At 48.8% G+C, this 13,340-nt stretch overlaps 1 protein-coding gene across 3 annotated transcripts in view; it reads left to right on the top strand.

Moving 5' to 3' along the window:
- Ptp99A (Protein tyrosine phosphatase 99A) overlaps positions 1–13,340 on the top strand; it is a 114,643-nt gene that overhangs the window by 29,865 nt on the left and 71,438 nt on the right. For all 3 annotated transcript variants that reach the window (XM_033377020.1, XM_033377021.1, XM_033377023.1), the window contains exons 3-5: positions 8,450–8,619; positions 10,710–10,836; positions 11,255–11,378. In XM_033377020.1, coding sequence (XP_033232911.1) covers positions 8,450–8,619; positions 10,710–10,836; positions 11,255–11,378 — 421 coding nt within the window. The remainder of the gene's footprint in view (positions 1–8,449; positions 8,620–10,709; positions 10,837–11,254; positions 11,379–13,340) is intronic.

The following is a 13,340-nucleotide window of genomic DNA, read 5'->3' as shown; positions in this document are numbered from 1 at the left end:
ACTGATGGAAAGAGCGGGTGTGGGGGGGGGGCAATGGGAGTGGAAATATGCGGCATTTAAATAGCGCAAAAATATCTATGAAAATATTTTTGTTCGCCAGCAGACGGCTCCGTTCCACTGGAGGTTCGCATTGTTTTCATTATTTTTCGTTGGTGGCAAAATAAATACGTTTTCCCCATTATTTTTCCGCTTTCCCTGTCGGTGTGTTCGTGTAGTTGTGTGTGTGTTGTCTAAATTTTTGGGATTTTTGTTTTTGTCAAATGCCAAAGAGATTCCCCCTACAACTACAGAGAGCCGGAGCCTGAACATTTTCCTTTTTGGCATTTTGGCAATTTGTCAGCGCTAATTTCACGTTGATTATCTTATTTTCACAAACCGAACCGAAAATGTCTTTATACATATACTCGTAGCAGTGTGTATACAAAGTGTGTATTATTTAATCATGACTCTGCTCCACTTTTGGACGCTGTCTTGGTTTTGCCTTGCCCAGCATTTTGGCGCTGACAATTAAACGAAAGTAAGATAAATTGTCGCATTTGTTTGCAGTTCAACTTGTCGTTTGTGTTTAATTTAAGCTGGGGCGTAGGCGGGGGGCGCCCAAGGACTTAAGGGGTGTCTAATGTGAGTGGGAGGAGGCCAACTGCCTCTTAGATTGTTTAATTTATTAGACAGCCCAAGTTCGCGGCATTCGCCTGGCCACAAATATTTGGGCACAAGATAAATGCGCCAATGTCGTGTCATTTCTTGGGGCAGTGGGCGTGCCAAGTGGCCATATCTGTGTCTATGTGAGGTGGGCGTAGAGCCCTGTCCAAGTTTCGATATGGCTGCCTAATGAGGAGACCGGCCTTCCTTTGGCAGTAATCAAAAGATTGCGAAAGTCTCTGTGGCCCGCATTACCCCCATGGAAATGCATGCGGGTGCCCATTAACATACACTTTAAAATCTCATTCCAACCGCCCCCCCCCCCCCCTGCCACACGCCGCCAGAAACACAGACAACATCAACATCAAGCGTGGCAATTTTAACGTCCTGCGGCAGACTCTCGCGCGCGCGTGCAACAGGAGGCAACATCAGCTTATGGCCATACAGATGGTGGCAGTTGCATGTGGAGTGTTTCCCAGGAGCAGACACAGGAAGAGCTATGCTGCCGGGGGCCAAGCTCTTTAATGATGGCCAGAGTTAAGTAATTTTCCTTGTACTCCAGGACACGCGGTCCGCACGCCAGAGCCAGAGCCAGAGCCAGGGCCCGCGGGCTTTATGCGCTTGTACCTGTCGCAGCTGCAGCCCGCACACCACTGTCCCACAAATGCCAATGGCCACTGGTGTCATTTGACTCGCAATTAGGGTGCCAGATCCACGCCATCCACATCCACATCCAAACATCCCAGACCGATCCAAGACCCATTCCAAGGCGAGTGTCACCTCTAAGTGGCCCACTCCACTCCCACTCCCACTCCCCATTCGGGCTGCTTCTTCGTTTTCTACTTCAGCACAATGTAAATTTGATTATCGCACAAGCAAATATTTGTCAGCCACTCACTCTCTCTCTCTCTGTCTCTGTCTCCCCCGCTGATGGTGGGGGGGTACACGGGTTGGGTTTCCTATAGGGGGTGGGGTGGGTGGTGACATATATTTATCTAGACGTTTGTCGCTGACATCTTTCGTCGCTGTTGTTTACTGGCCGAACAGCATTTGCCTTTCAACTACCAAACTCGGCTTTTGTTTAGCTCGTCATGATTAATTAAAACTTGCTACCCCTCCAGCCCTCCAGCCCTCCAGCCCTGCACCTCTCCGCCCTCACACACTCTTTCTCTCTGATGTTGGTATACCCTTTCAGAGGGTATTGTATTACTTTTCGGCACCTTGGATCGATTCTTTATACTTATATTGGGCATACTTAGTATTCGGTATTTTGGTTGCGCTATTATTGTTGGTTTTCCTCCTGTTGTTGGATGTTGTTTGCGGCAGTGTTTCTCTTATTAGTAGTGCTTTTTTGTTGTTGCCATTGGTGATTCTATTATTGCAAAGGATAGTGTATGTATTGTTGTTGCTGTTGCCGTTGCCTTTGCTGTTTCGGTTGTTTGCTCAATCGCCCGTCGAGTCCAGTCCAGTCCCGTCCGAGCATGTTTCTTTTTTACCACGCAGCTTTTCAACAAATTACACTCTGGCCTCTGTACTCCCTCCCCGCCCTTTATTGTCAACAACGTTTTAGGAGGGAGTGGCTGGGGGCTTAGTATCCTATGGATATCACACGGGGCCCGGGGCCTGCCCGTGTGGCCCGCGGGGGAGAGGGGGCTACCGAAAGTTTCGGGCAACGGATTTGGACTCATTAGGCCCGTTCGCTTTCCTCCACAGTCGCTGCTGCTTTCGTTGTCGTTGCCGTTGTCACTGCTGGTGTGAAAATTGCGCAAATATGTATAGCCATGTTCGAGTGTGTGTGTGTGTGTGTGCCAGTGAGTGTGTGTATGTGTGGGCGGGTGTCTATGTGTAAACACAGCGCTTAATGAGAAAAGAACTTACTCTGGTATTTGAGTTCCATGTCCCTTCGATGTACGAGTATGTGTGTTTTTCCTTTCATTTTCGCTGCTTTTTTCCAGCGAAGGGGTGGGGTTTTATTTACTTAACACTGCTCTGAGAGGTGTGAGGTGGGGATGGGGATGGGGATGGGGGCGGCGTGCCAGGTGACGGACATGCAAACACAACAGAGAATTGTAATTTCTTTTCGATTTTGCGATTGTGCGGTTTCAAATTAAAAACCAATACATTTCCATAGCAAATAAAGAAGCAAAGATAACGCCGAAAGATAGGTAATATCCCTCATGAGGCAGCATTAAATATGCTGAAAAGCAAATGGAAAAAAACTTACAGCCGGAAGCCGCATAAAAAAATAACACAAGAAATCACAACGATTAAAATTAATTACCATGGACAGCCACTGGACCATAAATCAAAAGATATTAATCGATAAAAGCGATAAAAATAAAGCATAAAATAAGGACCAACATTATTTTAGTTAGATAAACTAATTTAGTAGAAGTATCCACTGTGCTGTGCAGTCAAGGCTGATGTTGAACAATCAGAGCAAAGATTATTGGGGCAAATCACAGAATAAATTATGCACATGGTTATTGTTTTTTTGCTCTGCCCTCATCCCATAGATCAAAGGGAATACGGCTGTGGATGGCACTAGATAGGAGGACACAAGAGGACAGGAACAGGGCAGGAGTGGCAGGGGCAGTGGCAGTGTCAGTGTCAGTGGAGTGGCGCCACAGCACAGACAGACTCTCGGTGGCAGTGGCAGCAACATCGCTAATTACTTTCTCATTATGCAGGCTATTTAGCTTTAATTACGCTAAGCTGCAAGCCACGACAAGGGCGACAACGACACACTGACACACACACACACACACACCCTTTAGATGAGTGCCAGGACACAGATACACACAGACACATGCACCGACACATAGAGCACACTCGAAGCGTTTCTAAACTAGCAAAAAAAAGCGCTCAAATTCTCAAATTTTGCCCGGAAAAGTGGCAACGGCATTCGAGCCTTTCACTTTTCACCTGACGCTGCCTCTCACCAGGCTACTGGCTCCTGGCTCCTGGCTCTCGGCTTCCCTGTCGGCAATTCCAATTTACATCGCAAAATGTGCAGAATTTTCCATTTGAATTTTGGCCAGGCCGAGAGGATGATATGAAAGAGGATGCAGGATACCTGCCCCAGCACCAGCCCCAGCCCCCCGCCCCTGCCCCTGCAACAGCTCTTGTGCTTACACAGCGTGCCACTGTAGCGCCAATTTGCTGGCACACTGGCGGGCTGGGGGGGGGGGGGCGAAGGATGTGCATCAAGGGCCTGAGACCGAGCGCCGCAAGTCTGCAGACGCCGGCCATAATGAGGCTGCAAAGAGTGCCGGCGCATTGTTCATGATCAGTTTTCTGATATCGAAACCAGCTTTGGTTCAGTTCGGTTCGGTTAATTATATCAATTTAACAAGGATAAATGGCAGGCGGAAGGGGAAGGGGAAGTGGAAGTGGAAGGGGAAGGATGGACATTGTGGCAGGCACCTGTCCGGGGCAGACTATATACAAATACACAATATTGCATGTGTGGTGGGGCTGTGTATCGTATCCCTTGGTTTATTTGCATTTTAATATGGCTCATATTTTATAGGGCTTTCGCATTGTTGTAGGTATTATTATATATTCTCTCTTTAAGCCGCATTTGTGTAATGAAACGGAAGGGATTACCACTGGCCGCCGCCGACTGTCGGTTGCCCCGGAACCCATGGCCCGTGTGCTACCCTTTAGCCACATGCCACATGCCGCACACCGGGTGCTGCCTTCCCCTTTCCCTTTCGCTGTGCAAAAGTTGAAGTTGAACGAAATTGAAACACATTTGCCTGACAGTTGCCATCAGCTTGGCTTCAATTTGATGTCAGCATTATTGACTGATCCTTTGGGGCCGCTCCTGGCGCGGGAAAGGCCTTCGTCCGCCGTCTGGCTATATGTTTACCCAAAGTGAAACACTTCAAGTGCCAGTGCCAGTGGCTGTGGCAGGGCCATTGCCATTGTCAAGAGGGTATGCATCGCCTAGTTAAAGTAAAGTGTCTCGAGGGCGTGGTCGGGCTCTGCTCGGCTGGGCTCGGGGCATGTGGCATATGAAAAGCTCAATCATATTTCACATTCGCCACTTGTCAGCTTTTATCTCCTGTTCGGCATCCGCCCCGTGCGGCAAGAACTGCCTCGCAAAGGATACCACCCTCCCTCCCTCGACCATACGACTCCTGCGGCTTGTCATAATTTCATTATTTGCTGCGTTCAGGCATAAAAAAAGGGATATTGTCTGTCTCTCAGAGAGAGTGTGTGTGCATGTATATGTATCTGTATCTGTGCGTATGTGTGTGTGGGTTGTCATGAGAACGATGCTCCCTTGTCCTGGCCAGCGATGTCTGCTCACGCATCTACTTTCCCTTCAAACCTGACTGAATGTCTACACAAACAGCAGCCTGACAGACGGCCAGATAGACAGGCAGTCCCATTCACATAGATACAAACACACACACACACACACACACACATACAAATGCGTGCCGCATCCTTTTCAAGCACTTGACTGACGCGCTTGCCACGTGCCTCAAGTTATGGCCTGGCTGCACAGCATTAAGGGATACCCGCTACAGCCAGTCAACCAGCCAGCCAGCCAGTGTCCACCGTTCAACGAGGAACTTGAGTTTTAATTGGATAATTACTCATTCAATCCAGAATTTAATCCGAGCTGAAACGGATGCACCGCAGGAGGATGGACATGGACATGGACGTGGATGTGGACGTGAACGTGGCCCTGGGTTTGGCCTGCGGATCGGTTAATATAAGCCAAAGCGGACTGAATCCTTGTGCGATGGATGCACTCTCGCCGTCCCCCACTCCATCCACTCTCTCAAGTGGCTTAACAATTTTCAGCGATTTTCCCCACGCTTTGAGACCCACAGATGGATGCCATTGCTTCACAGAGAATTGCATCGAAATGGCTTCCAAATAGATGCACTGCAAACTGCAGACTGCACGCTCCACTCGCTTCCAAGGGCCATAAAACGTTGCAACTTGTTGGTGGCACACGCACAAAGCCGGAGTCCATTCAAACTGTATTTCAATGCAACAGGAACTCAGCAGCGGACGCATAGGAGCGGAGAATGTGCAGAAATTGAAAGGCAAATACGGCCAAAGTTGTTTGCCAAAGGGTTAACGGCAGGACAACACCACCCGAAGGGGGAATCCCCATTGACAATCAATGGCAGTTTCTGCGAATGGGGTCTTAAACGGTCTAAGCATCAAATGCAGCTGAATGCAAATGATCATTCCTCAGCAGCAACAAAGCAGCCAATATTATTCCAGGGTTTGCTGTCCTTTGTCCTCCTTCAATTTTGGGATGTGCTTCAAACTCTAGCAAGTGACATGGCAACGCATCGGAATGGGGTGGGGAGGGGAGGCGAAGCTCACGAAATCCCAGAACAAACAATCAGACGCATCTAAGTGCTGTAATATTTGTAATGCTTTTGACTCCCAGTGGGTGGGGAGGCAGGGTCCGACTGGGGTCAGAACTGACTGGGTTTTACCACTGAAGCTCTGAAGCACTGGAGCATGAACTCAATATTTTTCATCTCTTATACGCTCAGACGAGCTTCAGCTGCCGGGATTTCAAAGGGACCCCAGCAGACAGTTCGCCATGGCAGCCGCCGACCCCCGGTCTTGGACGGCCCGCCATGGCACGGCCCTTCGTTGATTAGAATCAACATAAATAAAATTAATTGTTGCCGGGTGAGTCGGTCGCTCGGCGGCATTCAATCGGGGGTTGCATTCAATTTGATTATTAGCCAAAGTCAGCGAAGCGGACCACCCATAGAAGCACTGCCTGCCTGCTGCCTGCTGCCTGCCTGTCTTGACGAGGGGCTGTCGCTTTTTGACTACTTGTTTTGGATATTGTCGTTGGCTAATTTTCCTGTGGCCAGACATTTCATTCCATTCCATTTCATTCCCCTGGGCCCTCCTCTGAGTTGCACAAAATAATTATAATTTATTTTGCAGCGACTGTCTGTCGCTCCGTTTGTTTCTTAATTGCCAACATCTACGCGGCGTATGTGGTCAATGGATTGCAGTCGTCGTCGGTCCCTTTCACTCGTAAATTGCTGCAATTGTTTCCTGAACCCAAGGGCGCTTCTACGCGGGGGCCCATTGGCATTTTGCATCAGGAAATTAAAATTCTATTCCCCCACTCGGCGCCATCTACGGGTATGGTTCCGGTCTATGCTCATCTGTATGCGCATCGCATAATATGCAAAAATTCCACGACCGCCGACCCCACACCTTAGGCGTCTGGAGCGAGCTCTGTATTCGGCGACGAAAATCATAAATTACACAAAATTTGACCAGGACCAGGGCCAGTACCCTGCACTTCTATAGGGAAGGATGTCCCCAGGGCAGGCCGCAGCATTGGGCTTGTATTATGCAAAATATGCGACCAAGTTCGAGGCGCCATTCAGGGAGCATTGAATCGATAATTTATCAATACTGCCAACGTTCAACGCTCCTCAAAAGAGGTCCCAGAGCTGCACATAAGCTGGCACCCATTTCAAAATAGCCACCAGAGCCCAAAATCCGAGCCAAAAGCCCAAATGGCCCAAAAAACCGAGTAGCATTGATACCAGATAGCAGAGTACCAGAGTGCCAGTCGATATGGCAACCAGTTGAGTTTCAACTGCCTTTGCCAGAGTGCCACAGTGTCACTGCCACTGCCACTGCCACTGCCACTGCCACTGCAACAGCCATGGCTATTGGCCTGGCTAATGGGCGGTTCGGGTGAGGGTCTCTCTTTGGCTTTGGCATTGGCGATGCCACGACAGACAGTTGCTGTTGTTCCCTCTATTGCCGGGTTTTCAGCATGATTTCTCAATTGATTGCAAGTGGCGGGCCACAGGCCCAGTCCCAGTCCCAGTCACAATCGCTGTAGCAATCGTAGTAGTAGTAGTAGTAGTAGTAGTAGTACTGGTGGTAGTCGTAACAGGAGCATGCCCATTCTGGCCATTGGAGTCATGTCATGCCTAATGCTTATTACCAACACTCGAACGCTTGCCAATTTATGCGGAGAGCCGTTGCCGTTGCCGTTGCAGCTGCCAAAGCTGCTTACGTTGAGAGCCTGGGCCCTGCCGCCCAGCCGGCAATCGATTTGTTGTTTCTATAATTTTAATTGGAGCTCTGGCCACACAGACTGAGTCGTTGTCGTCGTAGTCGTCGTAGTCGGACTCGGAGTCAGAGTCTGGGTTCTCGAAATTGGAATGCATTTTTGGCAATTTCAAAAACAAATATTGCTCCAAAGGATCTGGGTGGTAAGCTGCTGCTGCTGCTGCTCCTGCTCCTGCTGCTCTTGTCGTTGTCGTTGTCGTTGCATGCATGAAAGCTCCACTCTCGGACATTGGGTCCAGTGTTCAGGACTGGGTCACCTGTGGAGGTGACCAACTGGCATCGACTGTCGGACACGCCAGTGCAAATAGTTTAGTGCATGAAATTGCTTTCAGTTTGAGGCTATCAGTACCGGTACAGAGCAGTACAGGTCCAGGTACAGTGCTCCGTAAACATGTTATGTAATTAAAATGCCTTGCAGATATTTTACCAAAACATTTTGCGGCTTCTTTACGCTTTTGTGTGCCAGAAATATTCCTTTCCAAATAACTTGAGCTCTTCTTTGGAGAGGGCCCTGAGCTCCCCCTTTGGCAGGGGATGGGTTAGGAGAGGCTTCCTTCTCTGGAAAGAGTGCCTGAACTTTTTCAATGGAATGCCCTACATTTTGGCCGGCTACCAGCTACCAGCAGCTACATGCTCCCAGCACTTTCTACTATCATCCTCTTATATAAAGTACTAATACCAGCTCTGCTTCCCCTTCTCCCTTTTGCAGACGTCACAAATCTGGACTACGTTAAGGTGAACGCCGAGGCTGGCAAAAACGTGACCATACCCTGTCCGGGCGTCAACGAGCACTCGCTGGTGGACACGCTCGTGTGGAAGACGGCATCGACGACAATCGCGCAGTTCGCCAACAGGATACCCCTGCTGCACAGTCCCCGGGTAAGTGGAATATCCGTGGCAGGAACGGGCCCCAAAGTGGGACGCGTTCATGTCATATTAGAATTCATTTCAACACCTAACGATGCTCCCCAGACAGGGGCCCGAGAGTGGATAGGATAGGATACATATATTGTGGGGCTTCTCCGGGCGCAAAGACCGAAGCTGTTAAAATAATTGATGGCCGCTTGTAGGGCAGGCAGGGCGGCCGTTTGAACTTTGCCAGCCGTCATCCAACAAAGGCGATGACTGCAAGAAAGTGCAGCCCAAGTCGAGAGAACAAAGTGGCCATCAGTGGGGGCCAAAGGGAGGAGGAGCAGGCGCAGGACCCTTGCCAGACGGCGCGGCTAATATATTTTAAATGTTTGATAGTTCCACTAAAATAAAAGCGACATGGCGCAAAAAAATGTTCAAGTGGTTGCCATCTGGCAGAGGAACTCAAGGCAAAGGGCGGCCAAGGAATGATTACTCTCTCTCCGCCTGCTCTGGCTTTAAACGCACTCGTGGGGCCATTGAGGCGGGCAACGGGAATGATGAAGTTGCCCCCAACCCCAGCCCCAGCCCAAGCTCCGAACAAGATGATGGAGAACTCGTGCAGGGACTTTGAGCAGCGAGCGAACCTTCCTTGGTTGCAGCTAGAACCCAACTATGTGTTAAATGGCAGACTGGGACACTTGAGCTGCAGCCAAAGTTGGTCCCAATCCGTGCCTGGCTACGGGTACGGATACGGGTACGGGGCACAGGCACGGGTACGGGTCCAGCTCGCATTTCTTTGCTCTGCTCTGCCTGAAGTTTCGCCTCCCCGGCAAGTGCTCGACTTGTGCCGGCCCGGCTATTATGTGTATTAAAAGTTTTTCACCTTGGCATAGTAGCTGCTTCATTTTATTACATCTGACACATAACCCCTCCCGCCTTCGGCACACACGCCGCGACCCCCTCCCGCAGAGCTATTAACTTTTGTTTTATGGCCAAGACTAGAAATAATTCATGTTTGTGTGTTCTCAAGGAGATCCACTTGCCCAAAGGACGAGAGATTTGCCTTTAATGCCGCAAATCACTCACTCATGTAAACGAGGAAATGCATGCAATTAGAGTTTACCAGAAAATCGGATAGAAAATTAAAAATTCCACATGGAAAATGTTTGGGCAAATATTTTGTGGGTTCAGGCTGCCTCATAGATGCCTTTTACCCACTCATAGACTCGTATGCCACCAAGCATCGTTCCGTTCCACTGATCCTGATGGGGATGCAGCCGGCCTTGTGGCTGGAGCAACTTGTAATTTGGGGCCATGCATGCAGCAAAAGATTCAGAAGTAAATAACAGACTCAGGCATGCGGTGATAAGCCAGGATACTTCAGCAGCAAATCAGGGAGCGAGATGGATTGTTTGCACTCTGGATAAAATCATTTTGCTTTCTCAATTTTCGAAGCTTCGGGCTCGACCATAAATTCACCAGAAACACAATTACAGTATCGCCGTAATCTCTGATGAGAAAACCCTTTTAAATTTTGACCAAAATCGCCCAACGAGCAGCCACTTTGTGGCATCTCATACGCAGAACCCTCTACCTTCAGTCAGCTGCATGAATATACATATATGGTATATATATAGATGCATAGATAGAAAGTATTTTCAATTTCATGCAATTATGAAATTTTCTGCAAATCAGAATAGAAAAAGCAAACGCATCTGAGATACAGGCAGGGCCTCCGTCCTTCTGTTCAATTTTTGGGGGGCAGTAAGGCGGGGGGCAAGTGCATTTTGGTGCAAGAAATAACCCAGAAAGTAGATTATGTATGTATACAAATTTAGCATTTCCAGGGGAAAGTTCAAGCCGAGTCGAGTGCTGGAAATGATGAAAACTATTCTTGCAGTTGAGGCTGTCAGAGGCTGTCTGATGCCTGATGGCTGCTGGCTGCTGGCTCCTGGCTGGGTAGACATACATACATACTCGTACGAGTATATTTGTTCTTTCTATTAAAAAGTTTGCTTTTACCCTAAGTGGAAACTCTAGTCGGCTGCCCTGTATAAACGTCTCAGTTTTAGTTTCGGGCACAAAATTCCACTAAAAATTCAAACATTTTGTTGCAGATACAACTTTTATCGGACAATTTCGGGCTGCAGTTCTCCCCGTCCCTGGCCAGCGACACGTCGGAGTACATTTGTCTGGTCAACGATCGCCATATACCGGAGGCCATTGTCGATCTGCTGGTTCAGGGTAAGTTGAGAGAGAGAGAGAAGGAGACATTCCATTCCCCGATCGAATACAATATAAATTTCATTTAAATTATCTCTTATTTTTCGTTGCCTTTGGCCCCTTTGGGGCCAGCCTTTATTTGTATTCTTAATGAAACGCATAACTACTGTAATGATTTTTCCGGTTTACTTGGGTGATTTCCGTGCCCCGCGCCATTTGCTGATTTCATTTTCAGATACGTTCGCTTTTCCGTGCTGCTCTGTTCTGTTCTGTTCTGTTTATTTTTCGATTTCTCACTTGTGTTTTTATTGTTGCAGCTCTCGCCTTGGCATGATTTCCATTTGCATTTCCCAGATAGCTGCCAGTTTTCCACTGCAATCATCCACTGACTCTCTCTGTATCTCTCTGTGTTTTTCCTTTCTTCTTTTCTTAAATGCAGATGTGCCTGATCCACCGGAGCGACCATTGTTGATAAGTTTCACATCGCGCTCGGTGAACTTATCCTGGGCGCACTCGCAACACCCGCGGAATGCACCCGTCACGCATTTTATTATTGAAACGCGGTAAGTGTTGATGTTGGGGCAAAAACGGGTTGAAAGACATGGTAAACGGAAAGTGGGAAATGGAGAGCCGGTCCGCCATGGGTTGTTTTAAGCTGATGAAGTGGTGTCTGCGGTGGGGATGGCGGGGATGGGGGGATGCTGATGGCTTGTTGCAGCAGCCATGACGGACGCTTCCATGATTGACACATGCAAAGCGCCTTTTGCTAGGCCAAAGGCTGACCCCATTCCGCTAATGAAAGAGAGCAGGGGCATCTTCATAATCATCATGATTACTAGCAATCTCATCATCGGGCTCTAAGCCCGAATAAGCACAGGGCGACAGTTGGCTTGGACCCACGTTTAATTATCCCTGCCCGGAGGGCAGCCTTTCATCCATCCATCCATCCATCCAATACAGGGACCGGGTGCATTCAATGGGATTCGTGTAAGTCTCGTGGAGGTGCCAATCCCATTCCATTCCCATCCCATCCCATCCATCCATCCATCCATCCGTCGGTGCCTGAGCCTGAGCCCCCCTCCACGCGTACTCGTACGAATACAAGTCCAGCGGTGCTTTAATTAATATGTAAAAGGATGACGACGATATGGACGAGTACCATGGATACGCACTTCACTTGTGCTCCATTTAAATAGAAAAGAAAACATACACACAGACACACTCACAAAGCCATCGGCATGGGGGACGGGTTAAGCACTGTGTGGGGCTGTGGCACGGGGCTATTTTCCGAATAACTTGAACTCAATGCGGGGCATGAAATAAAAAGCGAACGCTGCGCCAGCGCCAGAGCCAGAGCCAACGCAATACAAAGGCCAAAAGGAAAATGTGCGAAAAAGAATACCAAAAACCGAAACTTTTTCAATAAATTTCCATCAACTGCAGCAGCATGCAGCGGATGGAGAAGGCTGGCCGGGGCCAGGGAGATGGGGATCGGGCTGAGGCGTGTCCTCGACAAGACACTGGCTCCGGCTATGGCTATGGCTGTGGCACAATCGATGACAGCCAACTGGAAAGCAGAGCCTGCGGTGCATTTATGCAAAATAAGAAACAACTGCACCACCACCACCACCACCACCGCCACACAGGCAAACACCAGCGGAAATGTGAACACGCGCGAGCGCCTGCCAAGTGTTTGTCCTGTCTGTGCGGCTGCCTGTGTCTGTGTGTTGTCAGTGTATTTGCGTGCATAGCATACATGCACGTGTACGTGTACGTGTGCGTGTGCGTACATTTTTGGGCATCGCGTACACAAAATGAAGCTGGCCCTCTCCCGAATCTGCCTGCTTCCGAAAGCTGTACTTGCTTCAGACTGCATTTTATGTAAATTCCCATCGATATGGAAGAGAGAGTCGAGTTCCTTCTGTGTAGCAGGGGGCAAGTGCTTCTGCTGCTGCTGTTGATGCAACGCCTCTTATTCACATTTTCGCTTGATTCGGTTTATTTGCGCATATGCATGCAAGTGAGGCATAAGTGGGATGGTGGCAGCGGGCTTCCATACGAGTATTCCCATGAGCTCTCTGCGAAATTGAAAGACGTCAGCGTCAACAACGATGATGATGATGGTGACATGCTTATGCTGGATTTGGGCTTGCCAATGCAATTGAAAATGGGGTTGAGGTGGCCCTTCGAAGCGTTAAGTCGATCCCCAAATTGCACAGACCCTCTCAACTGTTGCACATCCACTGGTTGTGTGTGTGTGTGTGTGCATTGATATGATGTGCATGCCATGCCACATATTTATGCCAGATAACTTTCGGTCAACCGCAAAAACTGTGCCAAACTCTGGCTGTGGCTGTGGCTGTGGCTGTGACTGTGGCACCCACTGCTCTGACATGTTTATCAACTGATGTTGATACTGTTTTCCATTTCATTCCATTTTCCATTCTGTGTGCATACGGAATGAAGTGCCAGCAAAGCGAAATACTTAGTTGAAGCACAAAAAAAAACAAGGGGTCCGCATAATA

The sequence above is a fragment of the Drosophila pseudoobscura genome, chromosome 2, assembly GCF_009870125.1.
Source record: "Drosophila pseudoobscura strain MV-25-SWS-2005 chromosome 2, UCI_Dpse_MV25, whole genome shotgun sequence".
Taxonomy (NCBI): Eukaryota; Metazoa; Arthropoda; class Insecta; order Diptera; family Drosophilidae; genus Drosophila; species Drosophila pseudoobscura.
Note: the sequence above shows the minus strand (reverse complement) of the source record. Positions and strands in the feature narration are given on the sequence as shown.